The 23,098-nt window shown below is 44.0% G+C and overlaps 2 protein-coding genes across 2 annotated transcripts in view; both read right to left on the bottom strand.

Annotated features, from left to right (window-relative positions):
• T265_12099 (hypothetical protein) overlaps positions 1 to 18,498 on the bottom strand; it is a gene marked incomplete at both ends in the record, with an annotated part of 21,596 nt that extends 3,098 nt beyond the window's left edge. The window contains 2 exons of the mRNA XM_009179071.1: positions 16,121 to 16,253; positions 18,187 to 18,498. Coding sequence (XP_009177335.1) covers positions 16,121 to 16,253; positions 18,187 to 18,498 — 445 coding nt within the window. The remainder of the gene's footprint in view (positions 1 to 16,120; positions 16,254 to 18,186) is intronic.
• A 915-nt stretch (positions 18,499 to 19,413) lies between these two features.
• T265_12098 (hypothetical protein) lies at positions 19,414 to 19,692 on the bottom strand (the record flags this gene model as incomplete). The annotated part of the gene is made up of 1 exon (XM_009179070.1): positions 19,414 to 19,692. The coding sequence occupies one exon, from the start codon at positions 19,690 to 19,692 to the stop codon at positions 19,414 to 19,416; it is 279 nt and encodes a 92-aa protein (XP_009177334.1).
• Between the last annotated feature and the right edge of the window lie 3,406 nt (positions 19,693 to 23,098).

The following is a 23,098-nucleotide window of genomic DNA, read 5'->3' as shown; positions in this document are numbered from 1 at the left end:
ACTCACCATTGCATACAGTGACCATCATATAACGATTTTTAACGGGTGTGTGCTGACCAACACCTTATGAGAGTGATAAACGTTCATCCATTTTGTCCTTGTTTGTCCCATCAACCGGAAATCAGGTCATCAAATGAATTGTGCGGGGCTCAGAATTCACGTAAGCCGTTAGGAACTAGTGAATTAATTCCATTTTGTCGACCTGAAAGTAAGTCATCAAATAAATGTGCAACGCTCAAAATTCACAGAAATATGTTTGAATATAAGATAGTAAGTAAATTCTTAGAAACATTTGAAACCAACCCGTAAACACGAGACCAAAGGCGAACACTAACTCTACGCATTTTGTGATGCAAAATATATCAACCGAAGAGATCAAAACGTACGTGTGAAAGCGCGTACGGCTGTAACAGCGTTTCGGTGCCGGGTTGCCCAAGCCTAGATAGGAGAAAGAAGGGGGGGGGAGGTCGAGTTCAAACCACGGACTTTCCGGTCAGTAAATGCGCACTCTAACCACTGAATCATCTGGAAGAACCGCGAGTAACCGGAACCTCTCAAGTCAGTCACGGAAAACACGAGGAATACTATTCTCCTGAATACATTTTATAGTACGACATCCCGCGGTGTTTCAAGAATTTTCACCACGTGAGCAATGTGACAACGGTGCACTTGGTATGATTCAAGGGAAGGTATATAAATTGATGAAGCTGGTCGACGGTGATTGCTTATGTGGAACAGTCATTTGAAAGCTAAGCGAGCTCCGGATAACACATCATGTTTTTATAGTTTGGCTTAACCAGGCCTCAAATCTTGAACGCGAATGTATTATACTGACTTTATTCATCGGGACAAAACTATTCATACAGTGACCGTGACACGTTTCCGCATGTCACCCCTAACTTGAAATGGCAGAATGTGTTGCTTTAAATTTATCAAGTTGTTACATTTATACCAAGTGAGTTTGCATCAGAACCAAACCAATCGGACTTACCGGACCTGCTCGATCGGTGGATATATGTTCACCTGTCAGTTCTCAATGATGTTTTAAGCCACCTTGACTGCTAGCAACACTAATCTCTGCTTTAGCATGCGCACTTCTTCCGCCTGTGTTTTGAGGATTCTGGGCGGGAGCGACAAGCCCGCCGTCCTCGACCTCAGCACACACAAACTGGGTATGTCCCACTAGCCAGATCTTGCTTGATGCAATGCATCTTGAACGCCCTGTGTACCCCTGGCTTGTGATCGCCTCACGTATCTCGGGAGAGTTTCGACATCGCAGCCACTTGATTAGCATTGAACGCTAAACTGTTCAACTGCGTGATGGATTGGTTCGCAGCGGTTTTGAAACTGCTAATCTGATGAGTAGTGTTGGATTTGCGTAAGTTGTAGAGGTCACTAACCAGATGATGCGTCAAAAACACTCAATTCCTGTCCCACTCGCAACCTTAGCCGACAACTCGTACTGCACACATTCTCATCCATTTTTGTTTATGCGGCTACAACTTGCGGAACGAGACAAGCTTATGAACTTCAGCACATCAAGTCCATTTGTACTCATGTTCACACAAGCATCAAGCACGAAGGGCCACTCCTCTTTTCACACTGCATGCATTAAACAGGCATAAAACTCGGCTAAACACACAGAGGACAGGAAGACATCAGAGCTCCTCCATTCTCAACGGAAAATAAAGGAACAAGTGCAGCAGTCGCACTGGAAAGTAGACTCATCCCGCAAACTGAAACTAATAATCAAGAACTCTCAACGAGTGTCCTCAAACGATAAGTCACTTTTTGCATTATTCCACATTTCGCGTTGTATCTATTTTTATTAAGTGCAGCTAACCATTGTATTCATCACATTCTAGTAAGACAGACTTTTGATGGCCGCGACTCAATTTCAACAAGGGAGGCGACGGGCACACTACCATACCATCGCTAACAGACATTGAAAACCAAACCTCCCTTAAATTTGTTTGCAGTTTGAGAGATGGAAGTCATGCGAACAAACTTCAGAGATGCGTGGATAATCTTTGCGCAACACACAAACCGAAATTGATCAGCTTCGCAGTTGACCACTTCAATAAACGAGGCTAGCCACCCTAAAGGCGTCGGGGCAAAAGCATAGCCCAAATTCCGAATACCCCTCTCTCCCCTGTCTTTAGGTCAGCACCATGTCGTTGAATTCAGTCTGAATGAAAATTAATCGGACAAGACCTCAGTGAACGACGTAGTCAATCTCGCTTAGTTTGTGTCGATTAGACTGTGAGCCATCTTGTGTCATGCTTTGCTTATCTGGTTCGTTTTGTTTGGAGAATAGCATTTCTCATTATTTAATTTTCACGTGGAAGCCAAAAGGTCGTCTCACAGTTTGACTGAACACCTCTGAACAAAAACTCAAAACATTCACCAGTTGAATTAATTTGGTGCCATACATCAGACCTGGATGCACTGCGCCCATGAGATTCGTCAGTGGTCCCGCGTTAATTAGCCCAAGTAGAGAGAAATACATTCGATATTGCGTTCAATCGACAATAGTGCTGAAACAAAAATACAAAAATTACGGTGAAGATTATGAGAAATCAGAATCATTCAAACATCATTTGCTATGTCATAACATTTTGGTCAAATTGCTTCATCGATTCGAAGTCCACTGATTAATTCGACAGTGGAGCGGTTGTGCACGACTCCACTGTGCCTCCGAAGACGATCGGGACGATTGAACATTCTATGACACAGGTCACAACCGAAATTAGCTTCCGTTCCGTGCTCCATCCGTCTGTGCCGGGAGACAACTTCAATCCTGCTGGACGGTTCTGCGCACAAATATCGCCCAGCCCATTTGCATAATGTTTCTCCACGCTGCAGTATTTGTCAGAACGAGGGCATGGTCTGCCATGTTCTCCGGATTCATGAACCTGAACACGCGATGTTTTGGAGCGTGAACTGAATTTATCTGCATGTATAGCGCAGATGTAGTTCACCTGAACAATTGAAGAATTTTGTGCAAAAGTCACATTGTAGATCTCGGCAGCTTCAATGTATTTTTCGGATGTTCCGATAATTTCGAAAGAAATGGGAAGTATGTGTCACATCAGAGTTTTTTTCTGTCCCGGGAAATCAGCTGAGAATATTTCAAGGAAGTGACCGGCTTAGTTTTTGTTTTTGCGTTTCACTTGAGGCCTCACTGAACTGACTCAATGTGAGGTTGCTCAAAAAATTCTGTCCCATCTCTCCTTATTCGACCTGAAGACCTTGCGCTCTGTTAATTTGCTGATTGAGATGACGAAAGTAACGTTATTTCAATGGATTGATCGTGTATTGTTAGTTGATAGGGCACACAGCACAAGAGTGTCGAAATTTATTGAGAAGCCGTTCAGGGATGCTTCGCAATTCGGAGCTCCCAGCAGGCCATGAGTTCTGTCAGCCTCAATATTAAAATGAGATTTTCTGTTATACCTCTGTTGTAGCCGCAGAATTGGAACTAGAGCAGTCTCTTTTTGAGCACCAAGCAGACATCTTGGCAAGGCCAAACGGCATCGCGTACTTCTCCACCTCGTGTGGGCGACTCCTATGAATCCATCGCCTAAACAATAAAAGCTGAATCGCAGGTGTGAAATCACTCTAACGCTACAGAATTAAAGAACGTACAACGATAATTTTGAATTCTTGAGGAATGACAAACCAAAATTGGTCGGAGTATTTTTATCGATTTCATCGTGGTTATATGGTTACATTGAAGATCGTTGACATCCTCTGGCTACCGGTGAACATCGTGGGGACCTGACAAACTAATGGCGCCGATGACGAAGTTGGAGAGAAAAAAGGGTAACTAATGGCCATGTTGACAACGCGAGATGTATTGATCTCAACAACCTGCTCACTGCAAGCCTACATGTGTTTGCAGCATTTTTGTAGCGAGATGGATGTGCTAAGAAAGTGGCGGTGCGATGTCCACACACCCATGCATCTCCCCACGCTGTGTGAGTGACCGATGAACTTTGGATGAACACGTTCAGTAGGGCGTGTATTCACCGAATGCCTGTCCAGAAGAATAGTCGATTAAATGTATAAGACGTCCTTGCCATGTAAGTCAGGCACGCTAATATCTCCTGAGAATAGGTTCGCTAACACCAAACTACATGGATTTCGCGGACACTGAGAAAGGTTGATAAAACTCATATATATCCTATTCGCATGAGATTGTACACGGTTACATACAGTTACTTATAGTTAAATCAAGAAGTACACTAATTTGAAAATCAGTTTGGTTTTCACGAAAGTCTCAACTTAATCTCTCTTTTATGATGATCTACAATTCAATGTGCTGCACACAGGCGGCCTCATGTTTCAGTTGGCACGATATTCCAGATGTCGCAGTATGTTTTCACAAAGGAAACTACTCACAAGGTTGTTGAAAACTGAAGACCTGTCGTCTGAATTTATTGATCAAGTTTGTAAAAATCAAATTGTCTGGTAGAACAAAGTCAAAATCGCTAATAATAACAGTGGTGTTAGAATAGTACTGCCTGTTTGTTTTTGTTTTGCCAGATAATTAATGGGGTTCTGGAATTCGAATATTTCTGTGTCAGTTAATAATCATATTTCAGAAACCCAATTAACAAGAACGTCTGTAGTGTCAGTGCGACCTCCATTATATTTCTCATAAAAACCTGAGAACGGTAACGGCAACCGTAAAAGTAACAGTAAACCGTTGTTTATCGTTCGATATTACAGTCATACGGTCCTTCATATCTTGTGTCAATAATTATTAGTCTGATGCAAGCAATTTTCTCCCTCGCGAATGTATAGGAATACAAAGCCAATGACTGAATTTGACGAAAACTGCGTTTGTGAGCAACAGCTCCTCCCTTCGAGCGGGAATTTCTAAATCTGGTTTGCTGGAACGCCACGAGTGCGGAATGAAAGACACCAAATTCATGATCATAACAACTAAGAAGTCAAAAGTTGTTTTGGGCGAACGTATCCAGTGAAAATGAATTGCTATGAAAGATAATTCAACTCACAGCGTGTTTGGATTAACGGAGAAAAGGATGGAATACCATCATTGTGTAATAGATCACGTTGCGCCGTTGTTTCTGGTCGCACCGCTGTAAAGACTCACAACAAAAATCGTCAATGAAGAAGCGCGGCCATGAAAAGGATGGGATGAACTGTCACTCATTTCAGGACCGCAGAATGTGAATTTGGTACGTGGGCGACAATTGCGTCACCACTGAATAAAGTGGACTGCCAGCCAAAGAAATTTCCTTGAGCACATCCATCCTGAGCGGATGATGACGCGCTCTCGGACGTTCTCGTCTCTGAACTGCCAACCGAAATGACCGTCCAAACTTTGCAAGATGTAGCTGCATTTCGGTATCCTTCAAGGCGATGGAGGCTGAGCGCGAATCAGATATTGGATCGAAAGTGGACACGCGAGAAACTTTGTTTGTATTTCTATTGACCTAATTTCGCAGGACTATCCGGAAACGCGCTACAAACATCACCGAAATAATTGCAAGGAGTGATCTGGTACTTGTGTAACCCTTCATCTGTTCCACATGTCACTAACTGGATTTCAGGTGCAGCCCACCGAATTATTTAGCTGCAGCGAGTAACCCAAGCATGTCGTTGTATGTGGTAGCGCGAGTACCTCAAGTCGGGTTACCTAATTCCGCCTCCAGCAATCAGCGCTTATTGATATCTAGTACGGAGTTTGTGGTGACGCTTTTGCGCCTATCCCTCGTTTTTTGACGGGATCCATGCAAAACCAGGCTCTGCAATTATTGGAAAACGTACAAACGGAGTATTTCTGCATTCTAAATTTCAGGCTTAAAAGCTGCCGAATACGAATTTCACGTGACCAGACCAGACGATTTTATTACCTCAGCCTGTGAGTATGAACGAGGGCAAGTTGCGATGAATTGACCCTTCTACGAGTTCTCATTACGCCAAGTGTGCATAACTTGTAATGGCCATATAAAATACCGCATAGTGTTGTGGTGTAATGCGGTCCGCCTGGGCCACTTAATCTTAGTTTGAGACATTCGCCGTGAATGTTTCAAGCTTTTAAAGCTGCTGTGGTCCACTGTCTCCTTAATGCTTTCCTAGTACCGTGAACCCCGGTCTTGATAACCGATTGATAGCCTGGTGCGCTTGACCAATCCAGATAAAAATCAATGAAAGTGCTGTATTGATCACTGTCGCGTACAAGTGGTCAAAGTAGTTCTAAGAAAACAACTCATCTGTCAAGAGCGACTGAAGTGCAACATATGAAATCTGTTTCAACGAAAGCGGTTATTCCATTGACATTCATCTAGTCCCGTTACTTTTTGAGCTGGCTCTCATAATGCAGTCAGTCCACTTGCTTCTACATTTAAGCCACTTTCTCTGTCTTGTTTATCCTAGGTACACATTGCAAGCCTCCGCATCCACCCAGATGATGATTTCCAACTCAGTGACTCTCTAAATGCCTTCTTTCTCCAAGCATTGCCGATTTAGTGTACGCGGCACGCATGTACCTTCAACTGTTAACCGAGTCGGCCGATTGGCGGACTAGGGCATGATGAAATAACCTTTTTGAATGAATTGTTCCACGCAGAACGGTCGTGGAATAATAGGCCCAACATTTCACAAATCTTATCCAAATGTGCCAGGATATTCATTCTTTGAACACTCTCAAGCTACTCAACGGTGTGTACTCGGCGCCACTACATCGAAAATCTACCAGTGTTCGAATCAGGCAAACCAGTTCCCTCATTATATCTGTGACACCACTGCGATCTGCACACCATCTGCTTTTGAATTCTGAATAAGAATTTCACGTTCGTAGGATCATATGAATAAACGAAGTATCTGAAGATGCTTTCAATCATTTGTGGATGTTTGCTCTCGTCGATGGAATCTTCGGTTCGCTCCACGTTTCGCACGCGTGGGGATAATATCGCATGGAACCAATGACCATGGATCCAGCTACATTCGATCTTTTGAATGAATTCATATTTCTAACGCCAAGTTTCTGATTAGGTCAAGAATTAATTCATCGAGTGGTCCAGCAAGGGATAGTACTGTTCTTCTGTAAGTTAATCGCTATCGGAAAGCGATCCCAAATTTTTCCGTATCGGCAAACCTGAATATCACTTTCAAATGTAGTGGGAGCGTTCAGCGATAAGGACACTGGTTTTAGTAACTCATTTTTAGAAGCTTCAGCGAGAACGATTTGTGAATACATAGTATTCATCAAAGCAGTAACGCATCGAGACACGAGTGAATCCATCATTGGTCAATGGAACAGTATATCGCATGTATTGTAGGCGACAAAATAGGAAATCAATAGACATTCATTCGTTCGACAAACGCGGAACGCACATAAGGTTGATGAGTAATGAGAGAAACCAGTGAACTGCCCCAAGATAGCTAGAGATGACCGTGGGCTATCGGCGAATGTGGGCTAGTCTGGTTCTTGCAGCGGAGGAAGAACGAGTTGAAAGGTCAACCATCGGCAACTACGGATGCAGACATACACCGCAGATGTTGATCACAACACAAGATGCTTGTGTTTCGTGACGTACCCGTAATGTTAACCGGGCTTCATTTATATATCCGTATGCAACCTTATGTGAACGTATGCACTAACTGGAATGGCTTTCAAAGAGGAGAGCTCTGGTGTGGTCCTCGGGCCCGTTGGCAATTCAGGCGCATGAAGAAAGTATTCTCAGCTATTGCTGAGAGCGTGGATTTATTTGACGCGGTGGCAAGTTCTGTCAAATCTGAGTTAATACAGAGACGTTCTCTTGTGAGACCTCAATATTTGCCTCTGTGATCCTAAGCAAGCCAAATGTTGGAGAATCAGTACTCTGACCAGCGAATCGCTGGAGAAAGGATACCTATGCTAGCCATTTGACACATATCACACTACAGAGATTTTCTACAAAGTAGACAACTGACAACTGGGCTACTGAGTTCGCTGACTGTTGCAGATATCGTCATGAAATGGATGGGTCGAACATTCGCAGAATGTGGATTTGTTACGCGGGCGACATTGCGTCCCCCACTGAATAAAGTGGACTGCCAGCCAAAGAAATTTCCTTGAACACATCCATCCTGAGCGGATGATGACGCGCTCTCGGACGTTCTTGTCTCTGAACTGCCAACCGAAATGACCGTCCAAACTTTGCAAGATGTAGCTGCATTTCGGTATCCTTCAAGGCGATGGAGGCTGAGCGCGAATCAGACATTGGATCGAAAGTGGACACGCGAGAAACTTTGTTTGTATTTCTATTGACCTAATTTCGCAGGACTATCCGGAAACGCGCTACAAACATCACCGAAATAATTGCAAGGAGTGATCTGGTACTTGTGTAACCCTTCATCTGTTCCACATGTCACTAACTGGATTTCAGGTGCAGCCCACCGAATTATTTAGCTGCAGCGAGTAACCCAAGCATGTCGTTGTATGTGGTAGCGCGAGTACCTCAAGTCGGGTTACCTAATTCCGCCTCCAGCAATCAGCGCTTATTGAAATCTAGTACGGAGTTTATGGTGTCTGATTTGCTTGCATTTGAGCAACAGTCATGGAACATCCAGAAACCGTCAAGACGCTTTCCAGAAGAAGATGAATTTTCAGGTTTTGTAAACAAGATGCATATCATATTTCTGCTACCCTGTCCAGTAATGCGCACATGTTCCCTTGGCGTTTCCTAATAATCAGTGTGGCGGTGTGTGCCTACCTCCTTTAAGTGGTAGTTTGCAGTTAGCATATCTTGTCCCTGGGATAATCACAGTTTCCCCGTCATTGATTCGTATGGCAAGGAGAACTTATGCGTTAGATCGATAAGTTTTGAAAAGCGCCAATAAAGTAGACAGGCTTTGGTGAAAATTTCCCTCCCCATACCGTAGAAGTTCTCATTAGCACAACATAAATGTCGTCATTCATAGACCATTCAACCACAGGCCTTGCTTGTTTAGGTGATGCGCAGATGTGCGAGCAACCCAATGCTGAACCATTCTCCTCAAATATCGTTCATTTGTTCTATTAGACTTTCGTCTGGGCTCATCCCTCACAAACCTCCTAGTCATTTGGAGGGCCTTGTGTAAGCAGATATTTGAGAGAGCGCGCAGTCGGCGGGGCTAACTTTCGTTCTCTTGCCACCTAAAATTTGTCATTAATCCCAGTGCATCATTGCAATTGTGAACCAGATTTCAACTAATTTGCCCGCAGTATTAGGAGTAACCAGCGATGTGGGCGACGCTTCAGGAGCAAGGATTCGATTGGCGTCTGCAAGATTCATTACTGCGCTGGTGTAATGTGGTTTCATTGCACACCAGACGCGTAGTTTGATTTTGAAGATGAATGTTGACCATCCCTCCAGTCGCTAGTAGATAACCGCGCCAAAATCTACACCCCATCAGCACAGTGTTTTACACGAATGAATGCGCGCTAGCTACATAATTAAACAGGACTTCCTATAAACTGAAGCCGTTACTAATGGCTGCCTGGTTGATGGTGTTAGGAAAGTACCGCCCGTTTGTTTTTGTTTTGCTGGACAATGAATGAGGTTCTGGAATCCGAATACTTCTGTGTCCGTTGATGCTCAATTTTAAGAAAACTGTCCATTCACCGAAAGGGCACTAGTGAAATAAAGGTGCAGCAATGAACTTTGAACGAACGGCGAAGTGCAATAAGCTTGTCACTGCAAGGACTCATAAAAGGTAGGTCCGCTCAAACTGTCATTGTTGTAAACCACGGTCTCATCAATGTCTTCTTATTACCGTGAACCACGGTCTAGATAGCCGATTGATAGCCTACTGCGTTTTCCCAACTTGAAACGTCAACAAACGTGAGAACCAGCTGCTCTATTGATCACTGTCGCGTACAAGGGCTAGCGAAGAACAACCAAAGAAATCGGTCTCAAGAAAAGAAAGATTATTGCACTTGCAGTTATATAGTCCCGTTGCTATCTGAGCTTGTTCTCCTAAGAGATAGTTGAAGGTAAGCACGCGTCTGCGATTCCATCTCCTTCCGAGCGTTGGTGTCTAGATCTGGTTCTTTGGAACGACTCCAATGCGGAGTGACAGACACCGAATTGACGACCATCACATCCAGAACGGTACAGAATATTATAAAAAATGCGAATGAGCGAACGTGTCCAGTGAAACATAATTGAACTGACGGCGAGTTGTATAAGTAGACAAAACGAGATAGCACCATCAGTGCGTGGTAGACTACGTTGCGCTGCTATTTCCGGACGCGTCGCTATAAAGCCTCACAACACAAATTGTCAAGCTGACAGAAAATCCGGTGTCCGAAAAACTGGAAAACAAACAATTTTTTCAGTAGTACGGCATTCGTTCGGTTGACTGATTGTAGAAGCAATTAAACCAGAAACAAGCAACATAAGTGCTAAGCGGTCGAAGGTTTGTAGGTTGCCGAGTATTTAGACACGAGTATCGACTGTAATCTTACGCCCTTCCCAATATGATTGTCCGAGAACCTCAAGCGAGAATAAAAACATGAATTAGTTTAGCATCGTTTTCGACCGAAAGTAAAACGAAACCATACCAGTCATGACGAAACAAGTTCTACACATTGTGATACTCAGTGTGTATCTATTCTTCTATAGTTCACATTTTTTCAATTCGGTGTTGGTTCGTCACTCGTAACATTTTACTCGTTGTTGTGGATAGTTTTCACATGTACATTAAGCGCATTTTGTCGAGAGCAAGTTTTCCCACATTTCTCACAAATTTATGCAACTTGCGTTGCGTGCTTCGCTCTCATATGGAGATCCAAATTCCATTTTCGGCAGAATAACTCTCCCATTCCTGGCACCGTTGGATTTTTTCCTCCTGGTGAAGGCACCGCTGGTGATGAAGCAGAATGTCCCAACTTGCAAAGCACTTTCCGCATTCGGAACATGGGGTTCCTCTTTCCTGTGATTCTTTCACCCGTTTGCTAGATGTTTTGCCACGGTTGTGAAATCCAGAATTTTTGTAACTCCTCATATTGTTCTTTAGATTTCGCTTAATCTTGAACGACGTTCCGCATACAATGCAATAGAAGTCGGAAGTTTTAGCGTGCGTTGATGTTTGTCCTCGTAACCTCGGACATCTAGGGGAATGGTTCGCTGAATACTAAACGCTTGTAAAGTTCTTCCTGATCTCCTCGTTTGTTCGCATCTTCCGTTCCGTCTTTTGACAATACTTCGTTTTCGATTGCTGCTTAAAACTGAAAGAGATGAAGCAATCGATGTCGGTTTCAATGAGTTGTCATGAACGTAAGAGGGCAAACAGCATTGTAAAGAGACTCAGGAACGTTTAATCTAGCCACTGTGTTGTAAGTGCACTTTATCTTTGTTGACATAGATTTCAACCCTGTTGGTAACTATGAGGAGAGCGATTATCACAATTTGCGCAGTGGTGAATTCTGGCAACCTCCTGAATACTACTGCACGCCAAACCTTTCGATGGCGATCAGCCATTCCGTGGTCTATGCGGCTCACATTGAGACAACACGCAGTTCCATCCGTTGTTTACATACGAAACAAGTATGCCGTGGCCACATTTCCACTGACAGCAAACTACACCACTTTCAGCTGAAAGTCATCTAGTTTCGTTCGATGTGGTCTCTGCTCGATGGTCAGCGATTTTGTTATTGTGTGTTCGAAGCTCTTGATAAACGTCTATTTAATGGGCCACAGAAGTAGTCAGCCTAACAGGTACGCTCTACTCAGCTGCAGAATAAAATCACGTTTCACCAACTTCAAGTGTGGTATTCCCAGTGGCGCGTGGGATATCTGTAAAATGCAGTTCGGTTGGAGTTTTATTGCGCTCAACGTCGAAATGATCACGCTGCTCGTGAACATCTCGTAGCCGAATGATGGCTAATTGCGAAAAGTTTATACATAAGCTATTTGCAACATTTTTAACTGAGTCCTGCAAGGCGGCGATTGAGTCACATTCAAGTATGATGGCGAACAAGAGAACCACAAGGTATAATCAATGTATGCTTGATCAACCCATTCAATAAGGAATCTTACGTTATTCTGAGCCAGGTTGTTGCCCCAATGACTGCGATTGAGAACTGGTCACTTTCGTCCATCTGCATTCGAAACTGTCATTTTCAACACGACAAAGTCATGACTGTCACACTGCCGGTGTATTTCAAGCTCTTTCCTGCGTTCGAGTACAGTCACCCTCTTGATCTAAGTTGAGTATTAGTGCCAGTCACACATAAATAAGATTCTTGCTCCACGCACCGGTTCTCACCCCACGTACTGGGTTTAACCCACCCAATAATGTCAGTGGACAATTTAAGATGAGCTGGTCGATTCTGGTTCCAAATTGTCCTCAGTGTAATCTCAGATGTCAGAGCTGATCAGAAGGTGCTCATATGAATTCGCGATTGTAATCGATGGCCCAAACGACAATAGGGTTCACGTCGTGACTCCATTGACAGACTTGAAGCAATCGATTCTCGCCTAATCCTGTCAAACTAATGAGCTTTCCCTTACAAACCATCACTAATTTGTCCGTTGAGGACTGTGCCTTTTCTTAAAATCTGTATTTGTTTGCCAGGTTAGAACGACACCTCCCTGATTATTTCACCTACAGGTTAATTGGGAGGGGACCACATAAGACAAAAACAAACACACTGTCTTCTTCGCTCCCCCTTGCTAGACCCCTGATATGATAATCAGTGATCAGCAGACTCAGAGTACATTCCCCTATAAGACACAAGCATCCTAAGCATACCTATAAAAAGGGAAATAGTGGCTGATCTCAATGGACCAACGGGAAAATGTCCACCGTTGAATTACTTACTCTGTTCTGTACACCAAATATTGTGGTGGCCAAGAATGATTGTGTTTTGTTCTTTTTTAAATTTGTTTGACGGACTTTACCACATAACACGTAGTGTTATTCTGGCATACGATAATCGCAAGTTCTTATCCAAACTTCCCATTAAAATCTACCGCACGGTAGGGTTAAGGGAAATAAAAGTATTTCTTATCGTATTTGTTTAAAACTGTTGTAAATATATCAGGATATGTCTTGTATATCGAAAGATTTTGTTGTCCGCTTTCGGCGAAAAATTGCTTGCTAATTTCTTTCCCAGAAGTTTATCTAGGCTGGATTGTACGCGAGAATTTATGCGACACATTTTGACAGCAATCATGTAAGCATAAATGGCATTATTTTGTCGGGTTATTTTTCAGAATGCAGTGCTTGCGGAAGAGGAATTGCACTGCAGTTATCTGGCCAAATTTACACCTTTGTTAATTTAAAAGATGTGACTTTTTTAGACCCATGCTTCTCCAGTCCAGAGAAAACTTGCTGTATTCCCGCGTTTGTCATACCAACGTCTTACGTTTGCATACACAACGGAAGTCATGCAGTTAGCTATGAACAAATCGTGAATACCCGGGCGAGAGTTTCTCTCGAATTTCTTGTTCGTTCTGGCGAATAGAAATGTAGCCAAGGCAGACTCACATCGTAGTTAAAGAACCGGTGGGACTGCGTGTTGTCTCAATGTGAGCCACATGACCACGGAATGGCTGATCGTCATCGAACGGTTTGGCGTTCAGTAGTAATCAGGTGGTCACTAGAATGCACCATTCCGCACTTTGTGATGTTTGCTCTCCTCATAGTTACCAGCAGGGTTGAAATAGATATGAAGTGCTTTCCAAGTTTCCCCGTTGAGAAAGTGCACCTACGTTGGAAGGCCTCGTCTGAGCATTCCTAGTATCCCTTCCAACGACAATTTTACTGCTGCGTTTAAAGACAGTCTAGTGAAACTGACATCGATTTCTTCATCTCTTTCAATTTTAAGCGAACGAAATGCCCTCAAAAACCAGAACGGAAGATCCGAACAAACCAGCAGACCAGGAAGAACCTTACAAGCGTTTAGTGTGCAGCGAACCATTTCCCTGGTTCTCCGAGGTTACGAGGAACCAAAAAATACCGCACGATGAATCTCCCGACTTCTATTGCGACGTTTCCGGAACATCGTTCAAGAGTAAGCGAAATCTAAAGGATCATATGAGGAAGCACAAAAGTTCAGAATTTTACAAGCGTGTCGAAACATCTAGCGAACGGATGCAACAATCACAGGAGAGGGGAAGCTCATGTTCCGATTGCGGAAAGTGCTTTGCAAATTGGAGCAATCTGCGTCGTCACCAGCGGCACGTTCATCATCGACAGGGCCAAAAACCAATCTGCGTCGTCACCAGCGGTACGTTCATCGGAAGGATAAACATCGACAGGGCCAAGAATGTGGGGTGCTATTCTTCCAAGAATGGAATTTGGATCGTCATATGAGAACGAAGCACAAAACGCAAGTTTCACACATTTGTGAGAAATGTGGGAAAACGTACTGTCGACAGGATGCGCTTAAGGTACATCTAAAAGTTATCCACAACAAAGATGCAAATGTCACGACTGACTAACCAAAACCGAATTGACAAATTGTGTCGTACAGAAGAATAAATACACACTGAGCAGCAGAATGCGTGAACATTTTTCGTTCTGACCAGAGTGCCTGCTTCATTCTTGAGGGAAAAAATGTTCGCGAAACTCAGTTGTGCGATGGGACAAGCTCCAGACAAATTTTTGGCAAGTAATTTCCGACTGTATTCGGGTGAATCACCCGTCGAAACCAAATTGATATGCGAGCACATGGCTATACTGATGGCATTTGTTAAAACATTAGAATGATTCCTGCATTCATTGAGTTATCCAACAATTTCTTTGGATCTGCCGTGATCTGGTATGCGTGGACGATGTCATCTAAACTTCTGGGGAGTAAACACTTTTAACACTATTTCGATATGCCGCTGGTGCGTCACTGCATGGTTAGTCAGCCGAAACGGCTCGATCTGTTATTTCTTTAACACTGTAGTTACACCTGTCACTTACGGGATTGCAGGTCTAGCCCGATAAGTTATTCAGCTGCAGCATGTGACGTAATCATGTCGTTGTTTGTGGTAATGCGACTACCTCAGGCCGGGTACCTAATTCGTACTTCAAAAATCGACACCTCTCACCTCTCGTTGTTCACCAGCACCATGAAGCCCATCGAGAATTACTTGATAGTATGTTCAGTATTCCATTGATTTTTTCTTCACCTCCAGGCTCCGGGTTGAGCGAAGAGGTATTCTTATATCGTGGAAGTTGATGCACTAACTAGCGCATCCTAACTTGAGATCATTACTGGCCTGGCACAGATAAGAGGCCTTCGCCAAGCAAACCAATCAAATGCAATCTTTCAAGCAAACAATACAATCCTCAAGCACTCGTATTGCCGCATTCTGTGTTTTCGTGATGGTGTGCAGAATCACCAGGAGTTTGACTGCTTTCTGATTATACAACCTGGCCTCAAGAAAACTTAGGAACTGCCTAAGACCTTGCATAGTTTGCATAAATTAAGACGGATGTCCTGAAATTCCCTCTTACCTTACACACATTTGTGATAACCGATGGGCTTTCAGCAACACAATAGTGCTTTCGGTAAAAAAACATGCATCATGTTAATCGTTTCAGATGGCACCCGATGCGGCGACTGAAAAGCCTGACCCACAAGGCAGTGGGAGGACGTAAGGCTTCGTTCGGGGACCCTGACCCTAGCCACTGACTCAAACGTCTGACCCACGAGGCAGTTGGATAATGTGGGGTTTTACTTTGGGGACCATGCCCGGAGCCGATAACACAGTATTCTGACCTGCTCAGCTGCAGGGGGTTGGCCTAACACGAGGGCGCAGGGAATTATGTATTTCTGTCTCCTTCCTGATGCGGCTGCGACATGAGAGCTTGTAAGATAATTCTTGTGAATTCCACAGAGGTATCGTTTGGTACATCACTGATCTTCTTGTTTCCAGCTGTTAATTTAGCCAAACCCCGTGAACCCTCTCCGATGATCGGCTTTCCGAATTCACTGAAAATCGCCAAACACGAATTCTTCTGATTTCAATGCACGGTCGACATTGCGTCAGAAAAAATTACATTGGTAGCTTGCGTATTTTGGAACGCTTCTTTTCGAATGTAAATTTTGATCACCAACAGCATTCTCCGTAGATTTTATGAAATAATCAAATTTTAAGATTGTTTATTACCACTTATTTACCTATCAGCCGTCGTCTCGCTTCACAACACATCAGCGCACTGGTGACGCTTGCCGCCGCCGCGGGTAAGACACAGTAACTTAGAGTGAGACGAATAATATCGAGAGGTTCGCAGGAACCACGCAAAGGGTATAGCTGGACAATGGATTACAGTCTAAAAAACCAGTTGATACCGACGCATATTTTACGTCTAGTTGCTTGAATCACTCAGCCGTTTCCGGTATCTGGATACCATTATTGAGTGCCCAAGTTCCAACGGGGAAATATTTAGGAGTTTTGCAAGCACCAGCCAAACAACAGTTCAACACAGGACGCCATCAGCAAACAGAACGGATGATGGCTGTCCCAGCGCGGATCAGCCGGAATACTCGGGTAGAGGAACGCATCCGGAGGGACCTCACACGTGTTTGGTGTGCGGCAAATCCTTCCGTCACCTTTCATCAGCTAAGAGACACCATGAGGTGCACGCTGACCATGCCATTACTCAGTGTAGTTTGTGTAAAACGTCGTTCCGGAATGAGCGTTGATTGCGGCAACACATGAGGGAACTTCATCCTTCGGGAGACGAAAGGCCTTCCAGAACAGCCAGTAAACGCGTACAATAATCAGAGCTAAGAGGCAATCCCTGTCCCAAATGCGGAAAGTGCCTTGCGCGTTGGAGCATTATGTCTCAGCATCCGAATCAGTCACATGGTGAGGAAGCGCGTCAACAATGCGAGGAGTGTGGGGCCTCTTTCCGCCAGGAATCAGATAGCGATCGACATTTAATAACCGTGCATGGAACGCAAGGCCGTCACATGTGTGAGCAATGCGGACTAACCTGCACTCGATCAGATATTCTCAGGAGACATGTTGCAAGGAAGCACACCGATTAGCCGGAGGACAAACGACTTATTGATAAGAAACAGCCGAACTAATCAGTACACACCCACAAAATGTATCGAACCTGTGATGCCCGGTGTTACCTTCTGTTTAAAGCCCAATCAATTTGTATCGGGCTGACAGGAATTTGGTTTGTTCCTTTTTTGGCGTATGCTTGTGAGCTACACTCTACATAATTTGGAAGCTTAAAAAGATCCGATAAACTCTGTTTCTGTTTTCATTTGCGAAAAATGTAAAACACGCGTTTTACGATGGAATTACGAGCGAAATCACGAGACGAGAATTGCGGGGTCTTGAAATTTATCAATAAAACCCAGTATTAACCTTACAGGGAATTCCGTATTTTTGGTGTTTGAAATAGCACAAATCCGGAGATTGCCCATGTTGAACGGCGAATCTAGCTGAGTTAGGGAGAAACGTGCGCGCACAGCACGTGTTAACGCGAGTGGTTCAAATTAGGACGTGAAACGTTTATGGATACTGTGAAAAACTCTTGGAAATTGTTGAGTAGTCATCGCTTTCAGAAAACGTTTCTTCAAAACTGGTCGGACATGTTAAGGGTCAACTTTTCTTGAGCGAATATAAGTGAATGTGGTATACATGAGATAGGCACAGAAATCAGTGTGTTCAGGCGGGCGCAGGGTTTGACTGAGAGAAATGGAGGGTACTCAGTAGTGAAACTAGTCTCCTTCGTGCTAACTGAGAATAGGCTTCGATCTTAGGTGCAAGAATGAAACAGGACGTCAATATTCGAATGAATCAGCCAAAACGTCTGCTGTCCAATCAAAACGACAGACCATCCGTCGTCTAACGGTGACTTCAGCGACTGGTCTATCTACCCAGTCAAACAGCCTCGGCCTGTGGAGACAACCATGGGGACATCTACCAAGTTTATCTACTTGTAGACTCGAGATTTCAACAGTGCTCGTTGAAAAGTATCCACAAATCTTTCGGCTTGGCCATTTGGTTGAGAGTGGTACGACAAAGACTCAGTGCGCGTGCTGCGGCCTTCTGAGTTCCTCATTCAAAACGAGTCAGGTAGCGTTTTGCATATGTTCACTTTTGCCGCCTGTGTCTTGTAGCAGATAGTATTCAGTCGCCTGTCCGAAAGGTTTAGCTTGTCGATCCAATCTAATCCTAACAAATCGAATCCGGGATGATCGGACACATGACAAATGCCACTCACATTGATACAGTCAAGAGTCATGGTACATTTGAACTCACCAGAGAGTTTCAGTAAACTCCCGAATGCAGTGAGTGCATCTTGTTTGGTCCTGGTAAATGCTGGGCTGCTAAGCAATTTCCAGGTTCTTTTTGAGATGATCGTGATGCCTGATGCCGTGTCCAGCTGGAGACGAACAGGTGTGCTGTCAATACGCACTGATACGTATTTCTTCCTGTTCACTTGTGGGCATTGATGAGCGACCAGACAAACGCAAGCCTTCGGAAGCTTGGAATCGGAAGTTCTAGTTCGAGAATGCCCCTTGGGTGCCTGCATTCTCTCGCCATGACACCGGTCTTCTTTGTGTTCGATACGGTAGCACCTGCTGCAGCGGTGTCATGCTTCAAATTCATCAGGCGTTAGCATTCCGACGTAATATTCTATAATGTGACGTCTGGGTTCTGCTCAATATTGCTGAGCATTCTGCTTCTTATGTCTGCGCCTTCAGGAGACGTCAACCCGCGCACAAATATAAGACATTTGAACTCATCCTCTGTCATGCTGCGGAACTTGAAATGTTCACACTCTTTGTTGACTTTGCCCGCGTACGTAACCCAGTCTTCAGAAGCTTTCTTGCTCAAATACATACATTGAAATCGACAGCTGAACAAGGAAGCATGTTCTCCGAAGATTGACGATAACACAGCAACGGTTTCATCGAAAGTCGGTCATTTGGTTTTCGTGGCAAAATATAGTTCGTGAAGCGTTCATGTTCGGCCACTCCGATATTGCCTACCAACTGTCTTGCTCTCAGAGAATCTTCTCTGCTTCCCAGATCCAAGCTGAAAAATCTTGATGCTTGTTGAACCAGTCAGGACGAAACGAAATCTACCCATTGTGATACTTAGTGTGCATTTATTCTTCAGTAGGTCACTTTCGATCAATTCGGTGTTGGCTAGTCTCTCGTGGAGTTTGCATTCTTGTTGTGGATTGATTCTACATGTTCCTTAAGCGCGTCCTGTCGGGGCTACGTTTTCCCACATTGCTCGCAAATGTGTGGAACTTGCGTTTCGTGCTTCGTTCTCTTATGGCGGTCCAAATTCCATTTTTGGTGGAATAAGGCACCCCCATTCCTGGCACTGTAGTTGTTTTTCATTCCGGTGAACGCCCCGCTGATGTCAACGCAGACTGCTCCAAGTGGCGAAGCACTAATCGCTAGACGATTGCGGAGCTTTTCAGCCGATTGTTCTATCAGAATGACGCAGGATCCCCCGGCCTTAAAGCCAACTGTTCAACAGTCTTGGTTAGCTGTCTCCCGAGGTATTGCTGGGCACTAGAAGCTCCAGCAGCGCACAGAGCACTGGCGATGAACAAGTACTCAACGCCTGCCAGTTTGTTATCACAGCATAATCCAGTAGAATCAAAATCAACTTGTATTACTAGCATAGTGAGAGCTTGGCTGTTTGTAAATTTTATTCGAAATGCGGTGGATTTCGTAGATGTTTCCTGATTCGATAACTCCTTTTTCATTCTAATTCAGATTAGCTTTTGTGTGAATTTACGAAACAAAATTGCACGGAAAAAGCCCATGTCTTGGAAGACGCTGACGTGAGCCGCGTAAACAGAATCTACACGAGTTGTCGAGAAACCCAACTCAATCCAGTAACTTTACTGCGCTAAAATAAAACCCTTCAAACAATACTGATGTTGATCATTTATGCGGTGAGTCCGTGTTCCCAGTATAATCAAACAATTTCGATGAAGAAGTCTTTGAACAGCATAAACGCACTCGCCTTCATCAGAGGTACTATTGCGAACATATCCAGCCTAGTGGTTACCAAAATTGAGAGCGAAAGTGCAGGGCCACCATCGTCATTGAGCCGTCGACAACTCGCCTTTGATAACTCAATTGAAGAATGTAAACGTCTACGGAACATCCGAAATCCAGTTCGTTTAATCGACATTACTGGATTCTAATAGTTACGTATCAACCGGAACTAGTTTGAAGTGGAAAACCAGTTCATTAGCAAAATATTTGAAGGCCCGTGCTCTAGAAAGCAGGGGTGGTTATAAACCGGGGTTGTAACAGTTATCCGTTCTGTTAGATTACCATTCCCCGGTTAGTCTCAGGAACTTGAAAAAGATGTACTTGTCCGTCCAGAAATTGCGACGGATTTCAGTTAACATTTTGAACAAGGCGGTTTCAAAGGAACCTCGACAACTTGAAGCCTCCAAGGAGGTTTTCAGATTTCAAGCGCATAAGAACTTAGACGAACGAGCCACAGGATCCTGAAACGAAAGGGATTAGACGACCCAGTTTCTGAGATGCAACTTCATTGAACTGGTTTTAGTTATCAGAAATCATTGAGTGCATTTGGGGGTAGCTGTAGAGCGAAATGCTTTATCAGAAACCGCTGGTTATTTATGACGGATCGCGTCATGGTTCCATCTCCGGTTTACCAAGTTTGAGGTTGATTTGAAATTCTGATGCAAAACAATGCATTTAACGAACCCAACGATGTCCGTGAGTCACATCTCTACTGCATCCTGTTTAGGTTTGGACAACTTAGAGTTATCTCAGCCCAGTGCTCTCATCGGGTGGTATCATCACAGATAGGGACCAAAAGGGTGCAACAGCTCATCGACTGAGCTTCCCCCCATTTGCCCCAGCAGGCATGGTTGCACGTGGGTCTTGGCTCTAATCATTCCATGTTGTGTTTGTAGGTAGGGTCTATTTGAACAAGAGGTGTTTATGGAACTTAAAGGGGGCGATGCACCCAATGGTTACTCCCAGTGGCAAATTGTGAAATCTCGGGCTGCCGGATGATTAGAGAGAAATTGCTTAGCATTTTACACGGTGTTCCTCGGATTCAAGGCGTTGATCGAACGGTTTGTTCACAGAAATTGACGAGGCTGACGTGCCAGGCAAAGTGAAGGTTAAACAACTCTACAGGTTATTATCTAGCGTTTTGTTCAAGAAAAATACTACTAAAAATCACTCTAACTGGCCAATGAGCACTCCGTGAGGCATATTCAGTTGGGGAAGAGGGATATAAAAACAACCGATGCTGACATTCTACGAAGGTTCATGTTTAGTGCACATCATTCTAAAGCGAGCGCGTACAATCTGATATTCTTGTACGTTAAAACAATATATGAACTTTCGAGGGCAACACTTTTTTTCAAGAAAATTCAAAATTGAGTGCCCTTTATTGGAACACTTTCGGCTGCCATGCACCCGGTATTGGACGAGGATGTGTTTCGCGTATCACTCAGTTTGGTTTCAAATATTCTTTTTGCGCTTTGCTCGTCCAACGACACTGTCTGTCTCCAGAGTGCAATTTGATAAAGCTAACCTCGATCATCACTTGTTCTATCCCTGGGTAACTTCTTGAGTTCTGTTATCTACAGGGTCTAGACAAATAATCGTACTGCAATGCACAAACCATATGTGCTGGCGAACCAATTTATTGTTGGATGGTACATTGCCTGAGCTCGATCACAGCCGATAGGAGAGGAGCTGCGTAAGCCCATTCTCAGGTTCTAGATTATTTTACGTTCTGAACTCCCGTTTTGCTTAGGACAAGGTGTGATCTGTCGATTTTGTAATGTATTGTGAACTCATGAATATATTTAGGCGATCAATACCTGCATTTCGTTTGGTCCAATCTGCCTGTTCATGACAGTCCCCACCCAAAATGGATGCCCTCTGAAGGCATTGCTATAGGACTCCACGCACTTTGTCTCACCGCATACAGTCGGTGACCAGTTTGAAACGAACCTGCTACTTCCAGTTCTGCATGGTGCCCTGGGTGCGCCCAAACATCAGAAAGTTAAAAAATGTCAGGCAATGCTGAGATCTTCCAAAACAGACGCCTTGACTCCGTCGACCTAATTAAAGCAGCGCATCCTGGTTGTCCTGCCCATATTGGGGTTCCGAAGAGCTTGCCATGAGAATTGATACAGCCATCAAATTTGCCCTCCAGACAGCACAGTTAATTAGTCGTCTGAAGTCTCTGCCTTGCCTCAAAATATGCATGCAAATTCCAGACTGCCTAATTTATTTGTCCTACCAATTAATTCGCGGGGTGTTGGGGGGGGAAGACCGTGGAGAACAGGAATACATATTCAGTGGTCTACTTCAACCAATCATATAATTAGCTGATTTTGACTCCATTCCAAGGGACCACTGATGTCAACAAACGCGATCAATGAACTCAGATTGCACATAACACCTGACCATCATGAACAAACCTATGTAGATACAACAAGAACATCACGGTATACACAGGGAAAAATGAAATCTACAGAACTAATTTGGGTGCTGTTGTGTACACGAAATATTGTGGCGGCCGAAAATCACGGTGAGTTAATCTCGCTCTCCCACAAAATCACACAGTGTAACCACGACAACTCGGCTAGGCCTCTGATTACAGCGAACTGCGTTCAGTTGTGTAGTGCGCGTACAATACTTATTGCTGTTCTCCATCCATCAGCGTTCTCGCGTGATTAATTCCCGTGTTAACTACGAAAGGCAAGTTTTGTTATTGCCCATTTGAGAAAGCAAATTTGGATCGCAAATTAGCAGGATTTTTTGATGCTCTCCAGTTGATCGTTTGCCACTATGTTTATTCTCCCCTGAACAACAATCATCTGGGTCTCCCTCACCTTTCTCAGCATCTGTGAATCCTATAATTTGAAGAAAAATACCGCCACTAGAAAACCTCCTTAAAGGAGATGGATTCATTTGCTTCCAGAGAAAATTCTACGTTCCTGTGGACAAAGGATCAGGGCACCTCCATATGTAGTGAATTGGACGTAACCACTTGAGAAATGGTGTTTTCCTCAGACATGACAGGCACAATGAATTCACACGTGACTCTTCCTTTGGTAGTGACGTATCGTCAGGACATCGAGATAAATAATCTGTTCCACA

This window comes from Opisthorchis viverrini (genome assembly GCF_000715545.1).
Source record: "Opisthorchis viverrini unplaced genomic scaffold scaffold3859, whole genome shotgun sequence".
Taxonomy (NCBI): Eukaryota; Metazoa; Platyhelminthes; class Trematoda; order Opisthorchiida; family Opisthorchiidae; genus Opisthorchis; species Opisthorchis viverrini.
The sequence above is the reverse complement of the archived record's forward strand: the minus strand, read 5'-3'. Positions and strand labels throughout refer to the sequence as shown.